We start from the raw sequence: 25474 nt of genomic DNA, 5'->3' as shown, positions 1-25474 counted from the left end.
TGTACTTAGATGCTTCTTTAGATGATGGTCTCCCAGGTCTTTTAAAGAGAATTTTAGAGAGACTTAGCTTTATTCTGTTCTCTGTCTACACTGAATGATGAGGCTTTTCTTATACATAGAATAATTTGTGACTAGCCCAGAACTGTGCATAGTAGGTCCTATGAATATGTACAGAATGGATGCTGATGTGTTCTTGCAGGACTCTGTGTAGAAGAGCTCTCTTAGGGTGCCGGCGTAACAGGAGAATACGTCCTATTGTTCAAAAGCCTTAGGCACATCCGCACGCCCAGAGTGCTTGAAACAGAACCATCAGAATTTCATTTCCTCAAATCGAATCGCCTCCCTCTCCTTTACTAACTGGGGGCTAATGAATGAAGTCATTACCTTCTTAGTGGGTATTCTTTCTTCTGTGAGTAAAATCTGGGCCAGAGGGCCTTAGGGAACTGACTGTTGGGGGCACTTTGGAGGAGAAGAGGGGGATGGGGAGGCATGTTTACCCTGAGAAAAGGATACAGAGGAGTAGAGAGAGCCCTCCATAAGCTGTACCTCCATCGTTCTGCGCAGACCTGATCTCCTGGAATCTGACATAGTCTGGGGCTCCAGTTCTTTTGTCTTAGGTGGCGTTGGTGACAGGGCATTGGTTAAAGATCTGTGAGTAACAGTGCTTGGGGAAACGTCCTCCTTTTCCCTAGGCAGATAATTAATGACAGTGAAAGCAGTTATCACTTATGGACGTATTTACTATGGCCCAGGCACTCTGCAAAATGCTTCATGTGTAGCATCATATTGATTATATTTCTATAAAAATACAAAAAAATGACTAGAGTTAAACTCAAATGGATTGCAGAAAAATGCAGATTTTAATATCTGAATTTTTATCTCAATGCCTTCCTTTTCGGTGAGACTGTAATCGGTGTTCAGAAGGAAAGGTAAATGGAACTATCTCCTCTTCTGAGTGTCCTCACTCAGATATTTGGAGAAAAGCGTTATATTCATGTCTTCTCCCCTCTGGCTAAGCCATCATCTACTGGAATGGAAAATTGTTATAAGTTGACTTCAAATATTCTCCCATGATGTCTTCCCCATCAAATACTCACGTGTCTTTTTTGGTAACTTTGAAGAGATCTTGCAAACAACTCATAGTTCATTTTGCAGAACTGCAACCTTTTTATGGATAGCAAGTAGCAGTGCTTGTTTCAAGGAAAGCATTTCAGGTTTGTCCTCTTCTTTACTTTCTCAAATGTAGATGAAGATTCAATTCAGAATTACCCAAATCTGTTTCAAGGCTGTCATGTTAAAAAATGAGTTTGTTAAAATGGTAAAATAATAAAATTGTTTTTGTTTATTTTATTTATTTTTAGCTGCATTGGGTCTTTGATGCTGCGAGCGGGCTTTTCTCTAGTTGCGGCCAGCGGGGGCTACTCTTCATTGTGGTGCGCGGGCTTCTCATTGTGGTGGGTTCTCTTGTTGCGGAGCTTGGACTCTAGGTGTGCGGCCTTCACTAGTTGTGGCACATGGGCTCAGTAGTTGTGGCTCGCGGGCTCTAGGGCGCAGGCTCAGTAGTTGTGGCGCACGGGCTTAGTTGCTCCACGGCACGTGGGATCTTCCCGGACCAGGGCTCGAACCTGTGTGCCCTGCATTGACAGGCAGATTCTTAACCACTCTGCCGCCAGGGAAGCCCTAAAATTGTTTTTAAAAGTCTCTGAACGGTGGGCTTCCCTGTTGGTGCAGTGGTTAAGAGTCTGCCTGCCAATACAGGGGGCACGGGTTCGAGCCCTGGTCCGGGAAGATCCCACATGCCGCGGAGCAGCTAAGCCCGTGCGCCACAACTACTGAGCCTGCGCCCTAGAGCCCGCGAACCACAGCTACTGAAGCCCGTGTGCCTAGAACCCGCGCACCACAACGAAGAGTAGCCCCTGCTCTCCACAACTAGAGGAAGCCCGTGTGCAGCAATGAAGACCCAATGCAGCCAAAAATAAATAAATAAATTTATATTTAAAAAAAAGGAAACCTTATTAAAAAAAATAGTCTCTGAACAGGGAAAGTATTTATTCTTAAAATAGAAGCCTTGCTGTGTTGATTGTCATTGTCTTCCACCTCTGGAGGGTTGCAGAGATATAGAAGATCCCTTTCTAACAACTTTAGATTCCAAATTTTAATGCAGCAAATACTGTCCAGGTGTTAAATGATTTTTACTTCAAATTTTTTTTTAAAGTCCTAATAACAGTACTGTGCAATAAAACACCAACATTTCAGTATTTGGAGGGGATTGAATTTTCTGTACTCTGACTTATGAAACCATGATGGGCTTCTGCTAAGGGCAGGACGCGTGCTTTTGGATTGTGACCAATTCCTTTGCCTGGAGCAATGGCCTGAATGAGGCTTTTTGTTGAAAAGAGAGTGAGAGAGAAAACTGCTTAGATGAAATGGCAAGAAACTAAAGACTATAAAGAAGAGTTACAAAATAAATCATCCCGTACTCACCGAGACACAAGCTGTATGAAGCATCTTCCCCTTTAACTCTGCCCTTTCTCCTGTGTGATCACCCCCTTGCCTTCTCTAGTGCGGCAGGATGTGATAAGGGTGTCCTTCCACCTCTAGATGTAGGGAGGGCACCTTTCTTATGGGAGATTGATTTCCTGCTTTCACGGAGACAGAAAGGAGGGTCTGAGTGTCCCATTTCTTAAGAAACTTTAATTCAAAATAATCAATATGCCATTGAGGCACACTTTAGGGCGGCTACACTGGGCCCCAACAAACGATGATGAATTTTGGCAAGCTTAAGGAAAATGGGAGAAAGGCAGGGAGGTGGCCCACTTGACATCATAGAGGCGTTTAAGGTTCAAGGCACCGCCAGGGAACTGCCAGTGCTTTGGTATGACTGGAAGACAAGAAGGCTGAGAAAGTGGTGAGAGGGGATACAGGAAAAGGAACCTACAGAATTTATATTTTATCTCAAAGACATCAAAGAATCATGGTAGAATTCTAAGCAGCTTTCGTGACCTGCTTAGATTTGCAAACTTGAGAGATAAATATTACTGGAGTATTTATGAGACTTGATAAATAATACTTGTCTTCCCTACTGAGGTTCTGGACCAGTTAAAATAAAGTCAGGGAGCCAGCAGACGGAGATCGTCCGTCTTACTGATAACACAGGCTATTCAGTGCTGAACCCCCGAATTTGGCAGATTAACTCCCATCACAGGCAGCAGTGGGCTGAGGAGGTCTCTTCCTGCCAGAGCAGAGCATCTGCTCCCCAAAGAGAAGGGCAAGGGGGAGGGGATGGCCAAGATGTGACCAAGTTCCTTCTTCCAAGGTCTTAATCAGATAATCGATGGAGGATGTCACTCCACATGGAAGGAAACAACATTCCCTGGGTTTTTCTTCTTCTCTTAATACATTAAACTTAACTGTTTAGCCTGTGATCAACTAGGCGTGGGTCTGAGCCTTGGGGGAGAGGAAAGCCCTGCTCCCACCTTCATGATGCAGCCCCCCCAATACCAACCACCGCTCCTCTGGGGATCCCGAGGCTGCTGGTGACCCAGAAGACTCAGCATCGGGTTAGAAGAGTGCATCATTTGCATTAAACTCCAAGGTCACTTTGTATCCCCTACTGAGAATTTACTTCCTAGTCTGTTTCTCACCCCAGATTACATCCAGCTGTGTTGACCAATATTGTCTGTCAAGAGGTTTTGCCCATGAGGTCAAATAGCATCATAAAATTATTCTAATAATAAAAAGCCAACAGTTACATCAAATCAACAGATTTGAATATTAACCCCCTACTTTCGACTGCCAAAGGAAAAATTAAATATTAAATTTTCTTGTAAGAAAAGAATTAAAGTCCAAAATAAAATGTTCTTGCCCTCGTGAATTAAAAGACCAAAGACACACTCCTGCCTCCTTCCCCTCCCTGTGCCCTGCATCAGAGCCAAGCTCTCAGGGTGCAGTGTGGTCAGAAGATCAGTTACATGAAGGGAGGGAGGATGGAGCAGATGTCAGTGCCTCAAGCACCATGGGCACCAGTTCTTAACTGCCAGAGAAGGCACTGTACTATGGAAAGGAGACGAGCCATACGTAGTAAATGCTGTGGTGCTGGGCTGGAGTGGGAGGCATTGTGTGAATGTATGTTCTTTCGTTGTAGATATTAGGATTCTCCAGAGAAGGAGAACCAGTAGGGTGTGTGGGGAGAGAGAGGGGGAGAGAGAGATGGAGATTTAAGGAATTGGCTTCTGTGGTCCCAGAGGCTGGCAATTCTGAAATCTGAAAAGTAGGCTGGCAGGCTGGAGACCCAGTGAAGAACTGATGTTACAGCTCGAGTCTGAAGACACTCTGCAGTTAGAATTCCCTCTTCCTCTGGGAATCTCAGTCTTTCTCTGAAGGCCTTCAAGCTGATTGGATGAGGCCCACCCACAGTGTGGAGGATAATCTGCTTTCCTCAAAGTCTCTTCATTTAAATGTTAACCTCACATAGGAAATACCTTCACAGCAACATCTAGGCTGGTGTTTGACCAAATCTCTGGATACTAGAAAAGGAAGCCAGGCTCAAGCCCTCTCCTCCCCTGCAGGCTGCTAGTGTACGGGAGGCTGGGACTGGGAAAGGTCAGGAGCTTTGATGGGTAAGAGTCAGCTGGATTGGAATTTGGGGGGTTGAGTTTTGGGGTTTTTAAGTTTTTTGGCCCTTCCTTTTTTCTTTCCTTCCTTCCTCCCTTCCTCTCCTTTCCCTCTTTCTTCTTTCTTTCTTTCTTCCTTCCTTCCTTCCTTCCTTCCTTCCTTCCTTTCCTTCCTTCCTTCCTTCCTTTCCTTCCTTCCTTCTTCCTTCCTTCCTTCCTTTCTCTTTCTTTCCCTCTTTCTTCTTTCTTTCTTCCTTCCTTCCTTCCTTTCTCTTTCTCTTTCTTCCTTCCTTCCTTCCTTTCGTTCCTTCGTTCCTTCCTTTCTTTCCTTCCTTCCTTCCTTCCTTCCTTTCTCTCTCTCTCTCTCTGTCTTTCTCTTTCTCCCTCTCTCTCTCTCTCTCTCTGTCTCTCTCTTTCTTTCTGTGTTTTCGCTGCTATCTAAAAGTTAAAAAAAAAGGTCATGGCAATTTCCCGAGAGCTCTTCTAAGAGACTGAAACATGAGACAGGATATCAGATTTGAAGGGGTGGTGAAAACAAAACCCTGCTTTCTGCTCACCTCCTCTTGAGCCTAGCTCATTCAATAAACACTAGTAAAACATCAGAAACATTCCTGGAGATGAAGAGAAATGAATCCAATGTGTTTGGGCCTTACGATTACTTTATGAAATGTCAAAAGTGAAACTCTTTCTCTTCCAACGAACTGTGGCCTCCGCTGCCCTGAAGTCCAGAGGGCACGAGTGCATCCTGAAGGCAGGTTGACCCCAGCAATGCCATGTGTGTGCAGCATCTCAGCCCAGTTCCTGGTGGGATTTTTTTTTTTTTTTGGTACGCGGGCCTCTCACTGCTGTGGCCTCTCCCGTTGCGGAGCACAGGCTCCGGAAGCGCAGGCTCAGCGGCCATGGCTCACGGGCCCAGCCGCTCTGCGGCATGTGGGATCTTCCCGGACCAGGGCACGAACCCGTGTCCCCTGCATCGGCAGGCGGACTCTCAACCACTGCGCCACCAGGGAAGCCCTCCTGGTGGGATTTTAAATGAGCTCCCAGAGGTCGTTTGTGCTGTGTTATAAAGGAGGTGACTTGGCCAGCTTGTCAGGAGCATCTTTGTTTTGCTATTTTTTTAGGAGGACAAATAAATCCATCCTATTCAGAACATAAAGATTAGTGAGCAAAAAACAAGTAATAAACAAATGGACCCAAGAAGAATGTCTATAAGATATAGAAAGCACAGAGCAGTGGAAGGCAGGTGGGCAGGGCAGGGGTGCTAAGGCTTCCCAGAGCAGGTGACATCTGGGTTTGGATGAGAAACAGTAACAACAATAATAAACGCTGAGATATAATACTGGGAGCTGACGGTGCTGTAAACACTGTCCAAAATTGTTTACATGCACTATCTTATTTAATTCTCACAACAATTCAGATAGTGTTATTGTTTGTCCCATTTTACAGATGGTAAAACTGAGACACAGGGGATTTGAGAAACTTGTTCAAGCTCACAAAGCTACTAAGTGACAGAGCTGGTCCTCAGGCGCAGGCTAACCTATTCTCATGCCATTCAGGAGATTGACAAGTAAGAGCTTATTAGGTGGCCTAGAAATTCCACGTACAGGGAGACCTGTGGTCCCACAGTGCTTCTGAGAAATCGCCGGCTGAGTATCAGCACTGATTAAATGCCCAGTCTGGCGGGGCAAGGGGACAGCAGGCTGGCACGAGTCAGGGGCCAGGTCAGCCAGCAGCAGAGCAACAGGGGTACCATGTTGTCCATTGTGCTAACGGACCTGGACTTTAGCCTACGGGGACGGGGAGAGTTGCATTTTAGAAAGATCGGTTTGGCCACAGGGTGGAGATTGGTTGGAGAGGACAAAAGAAGAGTCAGGGAGGTGAGTTAAGGGCTAGTACAATAGTCCAGGTGAAGACAAGGACTCCGACTGTAGCTGAGCAGGACCCTAGGGGGCATTCCTGGGACAGAGCCCTCCCCCAGGTCCCCTGCTATCGCTCCTCTCTGAAGTACCCAGATAACATTATCTGATGCACATTTCCTGAGTTGTTTCACAGATGCTAAAACCTCCACCAAATGGAAGATGTTAACCACTTGATGACCGTGAGCACCCAGCCCCCAGGCCTCCTGGAGCCTAAGGACTGATAATATTAACCCCTGTGACACCACCCCCACCCCCACCCCACCCCCACTACCTCACCGTCAGCCACTCTGAGAATGGTGCACGAGCTGATCGCACATCCTGGGCTCCCTTCCCTCACCTGGCCTTTAAAAATATTTTGCTGAATCCCATCAGGGAGCTCGGGTTTTTTGAGCGTTAGCTGTCCCGGACTCCCGGCTCGGCGCCTGACAATAAACACACGGCACCGCAACCAGGTGTCAGTAGATCGGCTTTGCTGCGTGCGGGCGAGCGGACCCTGGATTTGGTGGTAACGTGAAGGCGGGGGAACAGGGAAGGGGAGGGTGGGCTCGGGAGTGATTTAGGGGTGGGTTGAACGGATTTGGTGAGGTGAGGGGGGAGGGGGTCCTTAAAATGACAGAAAATCGGTTTCTGGCTTGGGCTGCTGTTATAAATGGGGAAGGTAGAAAGGAGGAGAGTGAAGATGGGCAACCTCCGCTCAGACCTGTTGGATTTGAGCTGCCCTGTCACTTACACCCAGAGCACCAGAGGGGTAACTTAGTCTCTGCAGAGCGTTTGAACTGTAGACATAAACAGAGTAGATGTGAAAAATAGATCTACATACTCAGTGCTGTTCTTTAAAATCTCCCAATTAGAAAGCTATATTGTCATATGGATTGTTCTGTTTTCACTCTTTTTAACTCTACTGCATATTCACTTACTGATGTTTTTCATCAGTGTGGTGTAGACTGTGTCAGTGTTATGCCCTTAGCTTGACTCTTAATGCTACCTCGATGTATTATTATTCTTCTCAGTCTGCCGGTGTTCATTGTATAACATTAGAACAATTTTAGTTTGTAAATCTAACTCTTTGAAATATAATATATTAGCAGATATGGTTAGGTTTTACTATATTTCCTGTATGTCCATGTGTCCAAACGTATTAGTAACAAACAAATGATAAAAATAAAATAATTCTTCTGTAATTCACAGATGCTGTAATTCACTCTGTAATTCACAGAGTCCAAAATGGACAAGATGCTTTTGCATGTCTGTGTTGAAAATGAGATTTTTATATGTCGGCAGTAAAGCACGGCATCATTTTTAAAGCATTTTTCCTTGTTTTGGTCTTGTGATACAATTCTTCAGAGCAATGGCTGCAAATAGGTTAGCACCTCAATGCTTAAAATAGGCTGTCAAGAAATGGTTCTTCTTTTGTTCACATCTCCATTCCAAACCACTGAGGGAATTAGTTGCACCGCTGAAGTGCATTTCCTTTCTTACATCGTCAAAATTTTTGCTGGCTTCCTTTGTAGAAGAAGATTGAGGTAGCACATTCACAATCATGATGTGGATTTCCTATTGAGGTTTACTATTATTATTATTACTGGCATGGCTGACGCAGTCAGACTCATGCTTTGTCTCATAGAATAATACTGTGCCGTATACCATGACACTTCAGTGTATTGTTCAATATAAGCATAGTTGTTTACTAAAACTTGTGTGCCAGTTGCAAAAATAAAATAACTTTACAAGACAGGAGCTTGAATAAAACATGAAATGGTTTCTGCTGGTGCTAGCATAGTGTCTGACTTTTAATGCTGCTTTTTCCCCCCAGAAATTCTTTGAGGTGGAAGAAGAGAAGACACCTGTGCATGACGCAATGACTGTCAAAATGAATATTTTGTTAAAAAAACTGAAGGAGAAAGAAGAACTCATTAAGGAATTAAGAGAAGAACTGGACCAGTGTGAAGAATTTGGATCTCAAAAAGTTGTAAGTTTCACAGCAAAGAGTAATTCATTTTAATACATATAAATGAAGTTACAACTGTCTAAAAGCTTGGGGTCGGAATAAAGAGATTACAATGCATGTATCTTGGGTATCTCTCCACAACATAAGCCAGTCCAACCTTTTTGCACTCGACACCATATTCTAGAAAACCCATAATAATTATAAGTAGGAGCAATATAATTGTTCTCAATTTTTATTTGTAATAGAAATAAAATAACCTATCTCCCACTACAGAAATTTCCCCACCCTAGAAGAAATGTAAAGAGATTTTTGTTTTAATTTGGAAGAGTCCCACCTTTTTTGCAGTCCAGATAATTTGAAAGACACAAAACAATCTCAAGTCAGAGGCTTCCAAGAAACCAACTTGGAACAGGATGACCTTAAGTGGAAATGTCAAGAAGGAAAATTCTCAGAGGGTTTTTGCCCTCTTCTCCCCTTTGCAGTAGGAGCCAGAAGCTGCTTTACTGCTCAGAGCACTGACAGAACAAAAAATGCAAAGAGAGAGAAAGCAGAAAGGAGAGCTTAGCTGCCTGTCAAGGAGGTGAATGTGAAGGATCCGGAAAGTGTGGACCCTAGAGGAGAGTTTATTTTCATCTCAGATCAGCTCTGAGCTGCCGGCTGTACTGCCCAACCACAGCGCAGAGCCATAGAGGGGTTTTCGTATTAGGTTCTAGGAGCAAGAAGTGGATTGTTTGAGTAGGAGAGGCAAGCAGGGAGGCCAGAGAATCACAACCTGTTGAGTGTCAACTGGCAGGGTTACCTCCTCACATCACAGTGCAGTTTACCGATAAGGAAGCTGACTTACACCCCGGGCACAGCTGGTAAATGCTGACGTGACATGAGAACCGAGGTCCAGCTGAACCCAAAGGCCCGCATGAGGAGGGAGAAGCTCTGTATAGAGGAAGAATTAAAGTTGCTATATATATATATATATATATATATATACACACACATTATATTATAATAGATTATGGTATTATGGTCTATAGGTATATCATTATAATGTATGTTATAATTAATATATAGTGTATATTAATACCTGTGTATAGATATGCATAAATATCGACACATGCATATATATGTATGGAAGAAGCCTGAGAAGTTATACATCAAAGTGTTAACACTAGGAAGAAACACTTATGGTTTGCTGGGCCCTTTAAGTGCAGTCCTTGGTTTATCTAAGTCCCACACTAGTATTCTTACTTAAAACCCCAAAGTTAGAAAAGATAAGAAATTGAACTTGCGCCATTCTAAAGGACTTTATTTACGAACGGGGGAAGGAGTGCTTTGTTTAATCTATTAGAATTCTCTATGTTCTAAAAAAACCAGAGCATCTTCTAAGCAATGTGGTATTAAGGATTATTATCATAGACCTAATAAAATTGAATATTATTTCTTTGTATATGTTCTGGTTGCCTTGGAGGGAGAGGCACATCCAATTTTTGCATTTACTTTTCTTGTCTTAGATCTACATTTACTCTTATTTTTTGGAGAAAATAATTTAATAGAAAAGGTTAAAATAAGACTAACAGTTTTGGCTTTTAATCCTGACTTGGCTACCAATGTCCAGCATCAGTTAGCAAGGCAATTTTGATCCATTTGTTTCCCATTTGTGAAATGGGAGGTGATACCTGCCTAGCCAACAGAGTTATGAGGAGGATACCCGTTGTAGTGGATGTGAAATGCTGTGAGTTCTTTGAAGAAAGACGTGCATATAAATTCTAGTTATCATTATGAGGAAATACACAAGTCCTCATGACCATCTGGTTTACATTCCATGAAATGCACTGCTGAGAACATCCCAATTCGGTAATTGAGCTTCTTCCAGTAAAACACGAGGTCTTTCTTGGTGTGTTTACACCTCTGAGTGTCCTCAGCCCGTTAACTGGTCTGTCTGGATGGCCTGAGTATAGGGGATGAGGGTGGATGGGACTTGGTGAGGACCACAGAAAGTGGCAGGCCTGCACCCCGCTCTTGTATAAGAAGGCGTTCTCTGGCTCGGTTCTCTGGTTCTCTGGCATCCTGAAGACCTTGGCTGTTTCACTGTAGTTTGTCCCCAAGGACACCACATCAGTCTTTCTGTAAACACCTTAAGATTTGAGGAAAGTGAGACTTCTGATGAACTGGGTATATACATTTTTCCCAGCTTCTTAGGACCCCAGCAAAGCGCCAGGCTGACTGAGGACAGCGCAGAGCAGGGCTAGTGTACATTTGGGAGGACGGACATGAACACTGCAAAAGCAGATCACGGGTTATATAATATAAACGTCTGAAAATTTCTTTTTAAAGATCCTCTAAGAACTAGCTTTCCTAGAACTCCATGCCACTCAAGTTCTAGGTGAATTACCTTTTAAATTTGAAATTTCATCTAATACGACTGCTCCCTCTAGTGGTGTAAAAAAACTTGCGCCAGCAAGTATCTGAAACTAGATTTGGAAAACCGAATTTGGAGAAACAATTTAGAAAATTTCAATGCAGCAATGGAAAAAACTTGTAAAAAGCTTGAAATAAGCAAACTGAATAAACAGTAAGGAAACGCTCTAGTTCTTTCTCATAGTCCAATTATATAAATCGCTCTATAGTTAATAGTCATAATCCCTCTCTAGGACTGTTGTAGAATGAAATCTAAGAATATGATAGGAAAGGGAAGGTTTAATAAACAGCTAGTTTAACTTATATTTATGACAAAATGGAAATCAGAAAAAAGAATCTCTTCAAGTTCCAGAAGCCTCATCTCTCCAGGTCAGAACACCCTTAATGTTGAATTCCCGCCCCCACTCCCACCCCGACCCCAGACCAACTACATTCAAGGGCTGAGTGTCTTTTCAGGTTCTGTAAAAACCTGCAATGACTTAATGGCACACTGCTGTAGTTATCAGGTTGCCATGCAGTACGCTGATAAATCCACTGGAGAATTGCTAAAGAAACTAGCCTGTCGAGGTATGTGTGCCTGTGTGTCTGTGTGCCCAGGCACATGCATACGTGCTTTCAGTGCAATTGGAGTTGTTTTGAAAAGATTTTTCATTTTTGTTTCTTACCCAACATGGATGATCTATGCAACTATCACACCCACATCCCCTCACCCCCACCAACAGGTGAATGTAACTATTTGTTGCTGACAGTTCTGAAACAGAGCTGTCATTCAAAAGTGGCAGCTCTGCAGGGCTACACTGCCCCAGTGTGCCGCTTTCCTGGTTGTCACTCACTGGGAAAGCACCTGCTCGTCTCCGTGACTGCCATGCAGCATGGGCATGCAGCAGAAGCCCACTCCACCCGCAGCCTCAAATTGAGATGTCTAAGTACTGTACGTGGAGCCTGCAGGATTGAGACGCCAAAATGGCAGAAGGGAGCCTGCTGGGAAGGCACCTGCGGTGCTCCAAACGGTGCTTCTCGGCCTTTATTGTGTTATTGTGTGTATGGGTCACCTGCAGCTCTTGTTAAGATACAGATTCTGGGCTGGGGCTGGAGATTCTGCATTTTCAAAAAGCTCCCAGGTGATGCTGAGGCTCCTGGTCCTTGGACCACATTTTGAGTGTCAAGGCTCTGGAGCACACCTGTTTTCAGAAACGATTCTTTCATGACTCAGTTTGGGATTCTGAAACCTGGGAACAGTGATACTGCACATCTTGGCTCACAAGAGAAGTAGACCAATGTAAGCCACCACTTGAAGTCCTGGCGCTCACTACACGATAGAAAAACTCTAAACTGGCAAGTTACTTTATAAATTTAAATTTCCAGAGTGACTGTGGATCACACACAGCCTGTCTTAGGCTATAATGTGGCTTTTAATAGCTTTAACTAGTTAACCACCTTTTTTTTTTTGCGGTACGTGGGCCTGTCACTGTGTGGCCTCTCCCGTTGCGGAGCACAGGCTCCGGACGCACAGGCTCAGCGGCCATGGCTCACGGGCCCAGCCGCTCTGCGGCATGTGGGATCTTCCCGTACCGGGGCACGAACCCGTGACCCCTGCATCGGCAGGCGGACTCTCAACCACTGCGCCACCAGGGAAGCCCAGTTAACCACCTTTTAATGATCTCCATCCTTCTTAACTTCGGTTTGTTAATGCAGTTTGTTTTAAAGAAGTCTCATGGTTTAAGTGAGCCAAAGCTAGTGGTGTGGGCAGATGGTCGAAGGAACACCACCACAAAACCTGCCACTCAGAGTGTAACAGATGACCGTAGCCGCCCAGAACTATCCCTTTGTTCATTTTGCTAATGAGTGTCCTCATTGCTGTGAGAATCTGAATAGTTAATTACTTGCAGTTCCTGCAGCTGACAGATGGTGGGGACAGAGCTAAAGGTTAACCTTTCAGGAAGAGGGGCTGTCGATGGATTTGTGGAGAAAAAAACCCCTCGAGTTGGACGTGTTTCCTTGTTTCCTGCTTTTCTACCAGATTTTTAGAAAACGCACTTAGGTGTTAGCTGCTACCACTGGTAAATTTTACACTTCATCTGATTAATTCAAATAGTTCTCGATTAGTTTATAATAATGAGCGCTCACGTAATCCACAGTGGATGTTCATTTTCTGCCACTGTTAGGAAATGTATGCTTAAGCCTATTAAGGCAAATGTTGTTTGTCTTTAAGAAAGCTTTTTTAGTCTATAAATACATTCTGTGATGTTCTCAAGTTGAACCATGTGGGACAAGAAATTAATGACTGGGATTCTTTATTAAGAAAACAGTGTTGTTTCTTAGCTATTAGATTTGTTAGTTAAGAATGAATTGGGGTTAAATAATTTAAATGAATGGTGACTCAAAATCATGAAGATTCATAATTGGGCTTAGTGCAAAATTTAACATTATTTTAAATATTAACTCTGATATAACTAACTTCATTAGTAAGTCACTTGTTGTTTTTCAAGGATTTATTCATGTACTATAAAACATTGTACCCACTTATTTTTCTTTTTAACCATTATAACCACAGAGGAAAACATTTTTAATAATTTACTTTCAAATATCTCTAAAGTTAAATCAAAGTATAGTTTCAAAGGGACACCAGTTATATTGGGAGGAATGGTTTTGTTTTTGAGAGGAGAATTTATTCTTGTGTATTTGCAATCATGGCATTGCTACAAAAAGAATAGCTTATAATTCACCTGAAGATTAAAGTTCAAAAGTATTTCTAGTGTCTATATTAATTTTGAAGGAAGGCATGTAGACGCTTTTCTCTTTTAGTGTAACAATACAATGACTTTCAAACATGCTGTTTAATATTTTGAGATTGCATAATCAGTTTAATATTGTATCATCATGAAGTATAAAGTTCTGCACCAGCTTCTCCAATTCATTACATCTTAATTCAAAAAAAAAAGCGCGGCAATAAAATCTAGACAGCCATAAGCAAGCATATTCAGATGTTTTCAAAAGCTTTGAAACAAACAAGAAGAAGAAGAAGAAAAGAAGACTAGCTGTCCCCATAAGCTTCTACTGCGTAAGAAAAAGCTTCTCCCATAATGGACATGGCAAGATTTAAACAAAAGACGCACATAATAAAAATGTAAATGAGTTTGCTTTACTAAAACTATAACTTTAAAGTCTTTTGTTGTAAGTTATCCTGAAACCTTCTTACAAGGTAATCACTGTTTGCATAGAGATTTAAACCGAAGTCCTCAATAGCATTAAACGCCTGCACAGTCCCAGTGTGACAGGCATGCAAAGCCACGTTAATGTTCAGAATATGAATTGCCTCTGGGTGGCTCCTTCACCAAGCAGAAAACCAACTGTGTGGTTATCCGTGTGCCTGATGGACTCCATGCGGCTCCCAGCCTGAAAACGTCACCACTTTGACATGTGATGTGCTCCTCATGACACTGGCAGCACTGACACTGGGGAATGCCACAAAGGCGACAAGCCCCCCTCCTTAGCCGTGCGCTTTGCCCCGCCCCCCCGGCGCTGCTGCCCCCCCCCCCCCCCCCCCCCCCCCCCCCCCCCCCCCCGGCTGCTGCCCATCCGCGGTCTCCCCAGCCTGCCTGGTTACGGGCGGACAGCACTTCAGACACACACAGAGGGAAGTGTGGGTGGAGGGGCCCCAGCTGCCTCCATAATGAATTGACCTGAATGATGAGGGCACACAAACAGTATGATATGCATTATTCCTGTCAATAAACTGTCCCCATGTGCTGTGGTCTTTGTACAGAATGTACTGCAGCCTTTCTCCCAGCAAGCTCTATTTAGTCTCCTTCCTTTTTACTATTCATATTATAAGTGTGTAATAGAATTCAGAAAATTATATGATAGCTCTTCTGTATCTGTATTGTCTTGTGTTGCATATTTAAATCCTTGGCTCCCTGCTTAGAAATATGGAATTCTCCATCTTTTAGGACTCTTTTATCAAAGACGACAGCCCTCTAAGAACAGCTCTGGAAAAGGAAAATTTGGAGTACAAAGTGGAAAATGAGAGACTGCTTCAAGTCATTTCAGAACTCGAAGAAGACATCCGACTCAATCTAAAAGAAAATTCATTATTAGGTAACATTTTAAAGTCATTTTTGAGAAAACTCTACATTGGGCACTTTATAAAATTCATAGCCATGCTTGTCTTTTCCAAACATATGTTTGTTTGGTTACCTACATTTAAAACATCAGTTCGTTAGCCACTTTTCATTTTCATTCTTTTCTTGAGACAGAAATTGGTCATACTCCCCTAGCCATGCCTTTTTAACTCAGGGTGGTTGTTTTCTAAGCCAAGCACTGTGCTAATCAGTATTCTATATCACTTAGAAATATTATAAACAAATAGAAACTTGTGCTGATTTCTGTTTCATGTGCTTAATTATCTAAAATTTATAACATTTTAATATTTAAGCATATATATTGGGGTGTGCTTTGTGGAGAAACAGAGTTGGCCCTTCAGAAAAATATGCTACTACTTACTACATTATCTTCAATTTTTGGTACAAATGTTAAGTACAAATTTCCATTTGTAGACTTTATACCCTCTTTTTTATATCTATAAACATTGGTAAATATTGCATTTAAATCACCAAGTTAGATTGCTTTAACGTCTTTACATGTACTGCTATCTTTGTATTTATGTTAGTCACACAATGATATCCTTAATCTGCAGTATGAAAAGCTATGAGTAGGCAATTCAAAATTTACAGCAAAACATTGATACAATCAGATATAGGACAATATTCCTTGAATGTAAAATTATACCACGTCAGTGTAGTTTCGTTTCTCTTCTGATGTGGTATAGTAATGCTTTTTCAGGTTTCGGTAGTTCTTACTGAGTCATAAAGTACCACCTGCTAAAGCCGTTTGTATTGGCTGTGACTAACAGCAGAAATATCTCTTGCTAGTATCGATGAAAAGCTTTCAACCCTGAGCCACACTTGGATCTTGAACTTAGTTCTTAATCCCTATCTGACCAGCCATCTGAACAGCAGGAAGAAGGCTGTGAATGTCAAGGGCAGTTGTGAAGGTCACAGTCCTGCTAGGACTTGCGTCCACCATGCCTGCCAGCAGTGTACAGCCTGCCCTGAAGCAGGCAGATTGAATACAGGGCCATAAGCTTGTAATTTCATGCTTGGCCTCTCTCTCCTTTTGTTTACAGAAGATGAAATTATAAGTCTGAAAGAGATGGCAGAAAAGGATCATAAAACCATTCAAAAGGTACTGTAACTTTTTTGCATTGATGAATGACTCTTTTCAATGGCAATATCAGCATAATTGGTGAAATAACCCTGTGTCCCGCTTGCCTTATGATGTAGAGAAAAGTCGGTTTCTGTTTTTAATCTCGCCTGTTACTCAGGATTATTTCTTTAGTAATGAAAAAGGATTCCATCTTGAAAACAAATTCATGTTTTCTTTTATTTGGGATAACTGAGTATCTACCTTGTTGACTGTAAGAACTGAAAAAGCATATGACACAGGGAGTCCGAAGATGTGCTTGTGGAAAAATGATATTATTAAAAATGAGCAGCCTTATTTTCAGATCAGATGTTGGTTTATGTTCATTTTTCTGTATATGAATGAACTGGGTTTGTATATCCAGGAAATCTGTATTTAGAGCAGGAAATTCTTTTGATATCATGAAGATCAAGATTTCCTGGGGCATCAAATGCCGCAGGACCGCGGCAGTTCCTGCCCTCCACACCCAGGTCAGGGGCTCCTGCTTTGTGCTTTCTTAGCTCTCAAAACCCTTTTCTGTGATGGTCAGTCTGCCTTGCCGAAGACCCCACAACCCAGAGACAGTACTGTCTTTCGGTCTCTGATCTCTTCCCAGCGCTCAGCACCGTGCCGGCACACTTAAAAATAAAAATACTCTTTGAGTGACTCAGAGAATGAGAATGTAGTTAGAGTTCATAAAATTTATAGACGAAACGTGGATTTACATCCTCGATTATTCCAAATAAACATAAAGGTTGCCGTGAACTGAATCGAGTATTAATTTTTAAATAAAAATTAAGTAAAATTAGATAAGATTAAAAATTCAGTTCCTCAGTCACACTAGCCTCATATCCAGAGCTCAGGTGACTTAGATTCAGGTTTCAACCTGATTTTGCAGCTCTGGGTATCCTTAGGTTTTAGATAAAATGACTTCCAAGAACTGTTTTGTAAACAAATGTATGCCATGATCGGTCAGAGCTGGGAGATGTCTTCTGTGATCACTGAATGCATCACAGGTTTTCACAACATGATGTCATTTTCTTGTGCTTCATCCTGTTTTCAGTGATGAGGGTGCAAATGCCATTCTTACAGAGATAACAAGAGTCTACAGAACTGACAAGTTTAACTTTCTTGGCATCAAATTCTAAGATTAAAAAGAAATTAAAAAGAAATCTCAGCTTTCTAGTTTCACTTAATAACCTGCAAGGGAACCATCTCCGTTTATGTAAATGTTTCTTAAACTACTCAGTCAGTACTGTCTCTGGGAAAGATGAGTCAGATGAGCCTACTCTTCTCTGGGGGCAGTTCAAGGAAATTAAAGCAGAAACTCTCACCGTTAGGCCATTAGCCCCTGAGTGGCTGGTTATACCCTCTGTGGGTTTAAGTATTTCGATTAAATGCTGCCTCAGCTTTCTAGAGCCGCAGTGCCCCATGGTAGCCACCAGCCATGGGTGGCTGCTGAACACTTGTGTCTAGTGCAACTGAGAAGCTGAATTTTAAATTGTTTAATTTTAATTTTTAAATTTCAGTATAAAAATACTGATATTTGTTTCAGTTACTGAAAAACTTTTATGTATATTTTGAATAACTTGAATATGTGAATCTACCTTTTTATTTGTAAATTTTATGAAATCTAAATGCAGATCAAATATCTCCCATGAAATTTTAGCCCCCGAATTGAGATGTGCTCTAAGCGAAAAATACACGCTGGGTTTCAAAGACTTAGGTACCGTAAGAAATGTGAAATATCTCACTAATGATTTTTAATGTGGATTATTACCCATTTAAATGATACTATTTTGAATAGCTATTGGGATAAACAAAATATATTATTAAAATTAATTTCACCTGTTTCTTTTACCTTTTTTTTTTTTTTTTTTTTTTGCTGTACACGGGCTTCTCACTGTTGTGGCCTCTCCCATTGCGGAGCACAGGCTCCAGACGCGCAGGCTCAGCGGCCATGGCTCACGGGCCCAGCTGCTCCGTGGCATGTGGCATCTTCCCGGACCGGGACACAAACCCGTGTCCCCTGCATCGGCAGGCGGACTCTCAACCACTGCGCCACCAGGGAAGCCCTCTTTTACCTTTTTAACAAGGCTATAAGTTCAACTATAAACTGTAAAGTTTAAAATTATATATAAGACTCACATTATATTTATATTCAACAGCTCTGTTCTAGACAAATATAGCAAATCCGTAGTTTGTTTGATCATCTTTTTTTATCCTGTCTCTTTTCTTTTCTTTTTTTTTTCTTTATATGCACTGGGCCTCTACCCAGATGAGTGTAGGTATAATTTGGTATTGATCAGGGTTCCTGTTCCATTTCTGACACTATGGCCACTTGGGCTGGTTCCTCATCCTCCTTCCTGAGTCTCACAGGCTTACTGTGTGGACAGAATGAGGTAATGTACGTCAAAGTGCTTTGCCAGTTGGAGAGCAGATCTGGAGTTGTTGAACAAAATGACAGCTGACATTTACCTGTTTGTTTCCAATGTCCTCCACTAAATCAATTAATTCAGCAATGTTCATCAGATGCCTTTTAGTGCCAGGCACTGCTGAGATACAAAAGTGTTATATACACACATGCAGCCTTGCTGTGGGGGAGATCAAGTCTGGAGGGAGAGACAAAAACCATAGGGCAGGGTGATAGGGACTGTAATAGAAGTACGTACATAGAGAAGAGATGCCTGGCTTTACCTGGAAGGTTCTAGAAAAAGGCTTCACCTATTCTTCCACACCTATCTCACACTCCTTCGCTTGAAGTGATTTTTCCAGGTGGGTAGGAGGGCGGAAGAGCTGCATGCAGCGTGTGAATGCATAAAGTGTAAGCTACGCCCGTGGAACTCTGTGATTTGCTATGGCTGGAGCAGGAGGTGGGATCTGGTGAGACCACGTGGTGAGAATTTGTGTTGGGGCAGGAAGAGGGGGGAGTCTGGGGTGTGAGGGAGGAGTAAACAGAACCGGAAGAGAGGAAAGGGGCAGCTCAGAAGCCTCTGGATAAGCTACATATTCCCCTTTTCAGTCCAGGATGCAATTAAAAACAAGTTGAAAATGGGATGGAATTTGGGTAGGCTGACCTCTTGCCGTCTCCATGGGCTAAATGCTGTCAATTATGGGATTCGGTAGCTTTTATGTTTAAATTTTAATAATCAAATGACAGCTGAGTCTGTGTTCCACCTGTGGCTGAATACATGAATTTATAAATTTGTAAATATGAATTTCCTTCTGAGAGGGGACAGTCGTCAGAGATTATAGCCCAGGTGTGATCAGTGTCAGGAAGCAGGGCAGCGTTGCTTGCCGTGGGGGCAGGTGGTCGCACAGACAGCCTGGACTGTAAAGGATCGGGGAAGGCTGGAGGGAGGGCACCGAGGTGACTCCTGGAAGCAAGGTCAGCGTTAGCAGGAAAGGGTGAAGGGGAGGTGGACGAGCCAGAACAAAAGAAGGGAGAGGGCTCATGACTTGCTTTGGCCGGAAGGAGGTGTGGGAACAGGGGTGGTGAGAAGCAGGGCGCATCATGGAGGAGTGTTATTCCAAGGGGTTTGAGTTGCCTTCTGAATGGATGGGGAGCTTTGAACGTTGGGGCAGGATCGAATTCGTGTTTCAGAAAAAAGGTGAACGGGAGGGAGGAAAATCCAGAGCCAGAGAGGCCAGTTAAAAGATTTCTTGTATAGGGCTTCCCTGGTGGCGCAGTGGTTGAGAGTCCGCGTGCCGATGCAGGGGACATGGGTTTGTGCCTCGGTCCGGGAAGATCCCACATGCCGCAGAGCGGCTAGGGCCGTGAGCCATGGCCGCTGAGCCTGCGCGTCCGTAACTAGGGGAAATATAAAGTCCCGAAACAGAAGGAGGGCGGTGACACGGGGATGAAGCGGATGGATGAATTCAGGAGATGGTTAGGCAATAAAAGCTGTGGTCTTTAAGAAGGTTGAAGGCCGGAGAGATTAAGCGGAGAGAAGTGAAGACTGACATTCAAATGAAAATGACAATAGAGGTAGAGCAGGGGGAAAGCAGGAGAGAGAGTGGCTATCACAGAAGCCAGGCAAGAGTTTCAAAGAGAAAGGACTCGTTCCGCGTGCCCAGCGCTGCCCGGAGGCCAGGTGTGCAAAAGGCTAAAAAGGGAGGATTGGACAATTAGCTTTGGCAAGTAAAATGACCCTGGTAATTAATGAGGGTCATTTACTGGAACGTGGAAGCAGTTGAGAATGGGGGGTGAATGCAGACGTGGAGACAGTGGGTTTGTGCAACTTTCTAGAAGTTTGGCTGCGAATGGCCAGGGAGGGGTCGGGGAGTAGTTGGAGGGGGACATGGGGTTGAGGAAGGAATTTTTTAAAAGATGAAACTAGAGTATTTTTAAATGACGTCGATGGAAAGAAGAATGAGAGGGTAAAAGTACAACAGAGAGAAGAGATCATTGCTGAGAGACATCTACGGAGGCAGGAAGGGTTGGGGCCAAGGGCCTTGGTGTTCGCCAGTAACTGATGCCCATTGGAAACTTAATGACACTTCTTTTCAGACCAAGGTATAAGACTCAACACAAAATCTTTTCCTTTCCTTCCACTTCTCATTCCTTTACTTTTCTAAACCCACCGTTCAGCCTTTCACATCTTCAACTACACCACCACCTCCCCTTCTGAGGCTCTCATGTAACCAGTACCCACTGTTCCCCGGCCTTGCTCAGGGATTGAGCTGTGCCATTGGAGACAAGCTGATCCTTGCCTTTAGGTGCTATGCCCTCCCTCTACCCATCCTTTCCCTTGGATCTAATTAGCATCCTTAAAAAAAAACAAACTTATTGATTGATTGATTGAAGTACAGTTGGTTTACAATGCTATATTAGTTTCAGGTGTATAGCAAAGTGATTCAGTTATATATATACATATATATATATTATTTTTCATTTTCTTTTCCATTATGGTTTATCACAGGATATTGAATATAGTTCCCTTTGCTCTACAGTAGGACCTTGTTGTTTATCTATTTTATAGGTAGTCATTTGTATCTGTAATTAGCACCCTTTCTAACCACCCACTGCCGCTCTTTCCATCATTACCACTTTCCCCAACTCCATATTCCATTCCTCCTCGCGGTTCTCTAATTCACAGAGAACACAGTGGACTCCTGGATTTTTTTTTCCCCTCTCCACTCTCTTGCTCACCCTGTCACTTAGCTTACCTAGCCTCACCTTTACTCCTTCTCATCAGAAGAGGGGACATTCTTCTTTGCCTTGACCCATCCTTCCACCCATTTGCCTGACTCCATCTCTTCCTCCTTCTTTTTTTTTTTTTGAATTTTTTTTTATTGGGGTATAATTGTTTTACAATGTTGTGTTAGTTTCTACTGTACAGCAAAGTGGAGTTCCATGTGCTATACAGCAGATTCTCATTAGTTATCTGTTTTATACATATTAGTGTATATATGTCAATCCCAATCTCCCAGTTCATCCCACCACCCCCCTTTCCCCCCTTGGTGTCCATATGTTTGTTCTCTACTTCTGTTCTCTATTTCTGCCTTGCAAACTGGTTCATCTGTACCATTTTTCTAGATTCCACATATATGCATTAACATACAATATTTGTTTTTCTCTTTCTTACTTAACTCTGTATGGCAGTCTCTAAGTCCATCCACATCTCTACAAATGACCCAATTTCGTTCCTTTTTATGGCTGAGTAATATTCCATTGTATATATGTATCACATCTTCTTTATCCGTTTGTCTGTGGATGGACAGGTTGCTTCCATAACCTAGCTATCGTAAATAGTGCTGCAATGAACATTGGGGTGCAGGTGTCTTTTTGAATTATGGTTTTCTCTGGGTATATGCCCAGTAGTGGGATTGCTGGGTCATATGGTAATTCTATTTTTTGTTTTTTAAGGAACCTCCATACTGTCTCCATAGTGGCTGTATCAATTTACATTCCCACCAGCAGTGCAAGAGTGTTCCCTTTTCCACACCGTCTCCAGCATTTATTGTTTGTAGATTTTCTGATGATGCCCATTCTAACTAGTGTGAGGTGATAGCTCATTGTAGTTTTGATTTGCATTTCTCTAATAGTTAGTGATGTTGAGTAGCTTTTCATGTGCCTCTTGGCCATCTGTATGTCTTCTTTGGAGAAATGTCTATTTAGGTCTTCTGCCCATTTTTTATTGAGTTGTTTGTTTTTTTGATATTGAGCTGCATGATCTGTTTGTATATTTTGGAGATTAATCCTTTGTCCATTGATTCATTTGCAAATATTTTCTCCCATTCTGAGGGTTGTCTTTTCGTCTTGTTTATGGTTTCCTTTGCTGTGCAAAAGCTTTGAAGTTTCATTAGATCCCATTTGTTTATTTTTGTTTTTATTTCCCTTACTCTAGGAGGTGGGTCAAAAAAGATCTTGCTGTGATTTATTCAAAGAGTGTTCTTCCTATGTTTTCCTCTAAGAGTTTTATAGTGTCTGGTCTTACATTTAGGTCTTTAATCCATTTTGAGTTTATTTTTGTGTATGGTGTTAGGGAGTGTTCTAATTTCATTCTTTTACATGTAGCTGTCTAATTTTCCCAGCACCACTTATTGAATAAACTATCTTTTCTCCATTGTATGTCCTTGCCTCCTTTGTCATAGATTAGTTGACCATAGGTGCATGGGTTTATCTCTGGGCTTTCTGTCCTGTTCCATTGTTCTATATTTCTGTTTTTATGCCAGTACCATACTGTCTTGATTACTGTAGCATTGTAGTATAGTCTGAAGTCAGGGAGTCTGATTCCTCCAGCTCCATTTTTTTTCTCAACATTGCTTTGGCTATTTGGGGTGTTTTGTGTCTCCATACAAATTTTAAGATTTTTTGTTCTAGTTCTGTGAAAAATGCCATTGGTAATTTGATAGGTATTGCATTAAATCTGTAGATTGCTTTGGGTAGTATAGTCATTTTCACAAGCTTCCTTCTTCTTCTTCTTCTGGGACCTTTCTTCATCAGCCTCTCTCTCTCTCTCCCTCTCTCTCTCACATGCCTTTAAGCATTTCCCTCTGGCCTACAGATACAGCCAAGCCATCATTCTGGGTGGTGTCCCTTGACCCTGATCACCCCTGAAGTAATTACCATTCACTCTTCTTCAAATATCAACTAAAAGAAACCTGTATCTACTAGCCCCTTCTTCACACCCCTTTTGCTAGTTTTTCCTGTTGGTAAGGTCACCATGAGGTTCATCTTGCCCTCAATCCTTTTCAGTCTCATTCCTTCTTGAATCTTCTACTCTCTGTGGCAGGACTATGCCCCATGTCAGAGATGCCCTCTGCAGCAGTGCTTGCTTCTGATGTTTTGCTCACTCCCTCACACCTTCCCAAGCAATATCTGTCAATGGTTCCTTCTTCTCCATCTTTCACTTGAATGCCATTCTTGGGAATTCTCTTTATCCTTGGTCTTTGTTTTCTCTCTGGCTGACTTCAGACTCTCCCATAACTGGCACATCTGGTTACAAATGACTTCTGAACCTTCCCCCTGCTTCATGTTTTCCCTGAACACCACATCTGTAATATTAACTCTGTCCTCACCCTCAATTTCCATGTTACATGCACTGGGAAGACTTCTTTGACAGTCTCCTTCTGTCCCCTATGGTAATTAAGGGCTTCCTCTGTGCCCCCGCATACCTGGGACTATTTGCTCCCTGGAGGTCAAGAACTGTGTCAATCCTTTATTACCTTCATGTTAGCTCTCAAAAATATTTGCTAAAAAAAAAAAAAGCTTTACATTTTCATCAAATTCAGTGTCAGATCTTGAACTCATTACTCCTCAAATCTGGACTTGGCTGTGTTCCCCACTTAAATGAATGACATTGGCATCTATCCCAGAGGACCAAGTGACAAATCTAGGGTCCTTCTCTACTTTCTCCTTTTTGGTTTTTCTGGCCACGCCGCATGGCTTGGCTTGTGGGATCTTAGTTCCTCAACCAGGGATTGAACTCTGGCCCTCGGCAGTGAAAGCATGGAGTCCAGGGAATGCCTATCTACTCTCTCCTTCATACCTTATATCTAGCTGGTCATTAGGTCTGTAGACATTCCTTCCAAAATTTACCCCCATCCCCTTTCTCTGCAACAACATTGTCACAGACTTAGTTGAGGCCCCATCATTTCCATAGATTACTACTTCATTTTCCTGTCTCCACTCTCATCCCCTTCAAATCTAGCTTCCACACCCCTGCTATGGTTATTAATACCCTAATCTTACATGCTAAAACCTTCAGTGTAAAATCAGGCTACCTCAAAATGTTCTGGGTGATTTTTATGTGCCGGGAGCAGCTAAGCACTTTCACATTTGCTGTCTCAAATTCTTTTCAGAAGAACTCTTCAAAGTAGGTTTTATTATCCTAATTTTATAGATGGGACAACGAAGACCTGAAGCATAGAATTAATTTACCCACACAGCTAGTAAGCAGCAGAGCTCTGATTTGAACCAACCCCTATTCTGCACTTTACACCAGTCTGCCCTCCACTCCTAATTGAGGTGAACAAGCCCCCTCATAATATCACCCTGAATCTCTGTCTCCCTTCATTTCCTGCCGTTCCTGTCTCTATGCACCCTGGGTCCACAAACACCAAACTTTTTCCAGTTCCTCCATTACTCCAGGCTTCTCTGTGGTTACTTTGCTGTTTTTATTGCCATTTCCTCTTCCTCCAACTTGTTGAACTTCTGAAGATCCTTCAAGACCCTTGTCAAATGGCCCTTCTGTGCCATTGACACCGGGTATAGCAGAACTTGTTATAATTACGGTTGCCAGGTTATGTGGATTTTTATGCTTTTCGACTACCTGAAGATTTGACTTATTAACCTTTTTTCTTATGTGTTACAGTTATTTTGTTCACATTGCTCTCCTAGCATACTGTAGGTGCTCCAGGGAAGGGATCTGTTTAACTTCATTTCCCTACCTCCACAGCCGAACAAAATGTCTGGCATCTGAAAGGTGTTCCATACATGTTTATTAAATTAATGAATATATGAGTTAATTGAATTGAATGGATGTCAAAACCAAGGGTTGAATTTTGTCAGTGTATATACTACATGCAAATTGCAAATGATCATTTAGAATACTGAGGTGGGGCTTCCCTGGTGGCGCAGTGTTTGAGAATCCGCCTGCCAATGCAGAGGACACAGGTTTGAGCCCTGGTCCAGGAAGATCCCACATGCCACGGAGCAACTAAGCCCGTGCGCCACAACTACTGAGCCTGTACTCTAGAGCCCGTGAGCCACAACTACTGAGCCTGCGTGCTGCAACTACTGAAGCCCATGCACCCTGTTCTCCGCAACAAGAGAAGCCACCACGGTGAGAAGTCCACGCACTGCAACGAAGAGTAGCCCCCGCTCACCGCAACTA

At 42.7% G+C, this 25474-nt stretch overlaps 1 protein-coding gene across 1 annotated transcript in view; it reads left to right on the top strand.

Annotated features, from left to right (window-relative positions):
- The window catches only part of CUNH10orf67 (chromosome unknown C10orf67 homolog), a 118947-nt gene that overhangs the window by 43851 nt on the left and 49622 nt on the right, over positions 1–25474 (top strand). The window contains exons 5-7 of the mRNA XM_027121492.1: positions 8346–8501; positions 14843–14990; positions 16078–16136. Coding sequence (XP_026977293.1) covers positions 8346–8501; positions 14843–14990; positions 16078–16136 — 363 coding nt within the window. The remainder of the gene's footprint in view (positions 1–8345; positions 8502–14842; positions 14991–16077; positions 16137–25474) is intronic.

Source organism: Aethalodelphis obliquidens, unplaced genomic scaffold (genome assembly GCF_003676395.1).
Source record: "Aethalodelphis obliquidens isolate GAN/ISIS:26980383/991018 unplaced genomic scaffold, ASM367639v1 scaffold23, whole genome shotgun sequence".
Classification (NCBI taxonomy): Eukaryota; Metazoa; Chordata; class Mammalia; order Artiodactyla; family Delphinidae; genus Aethalodelphis; species Aethalodelphis obliquidens.
Note: the sequence above shows the minus strand (reverse complement) of the source record. Positions and strands in the feature narration are given on the sequence as shown.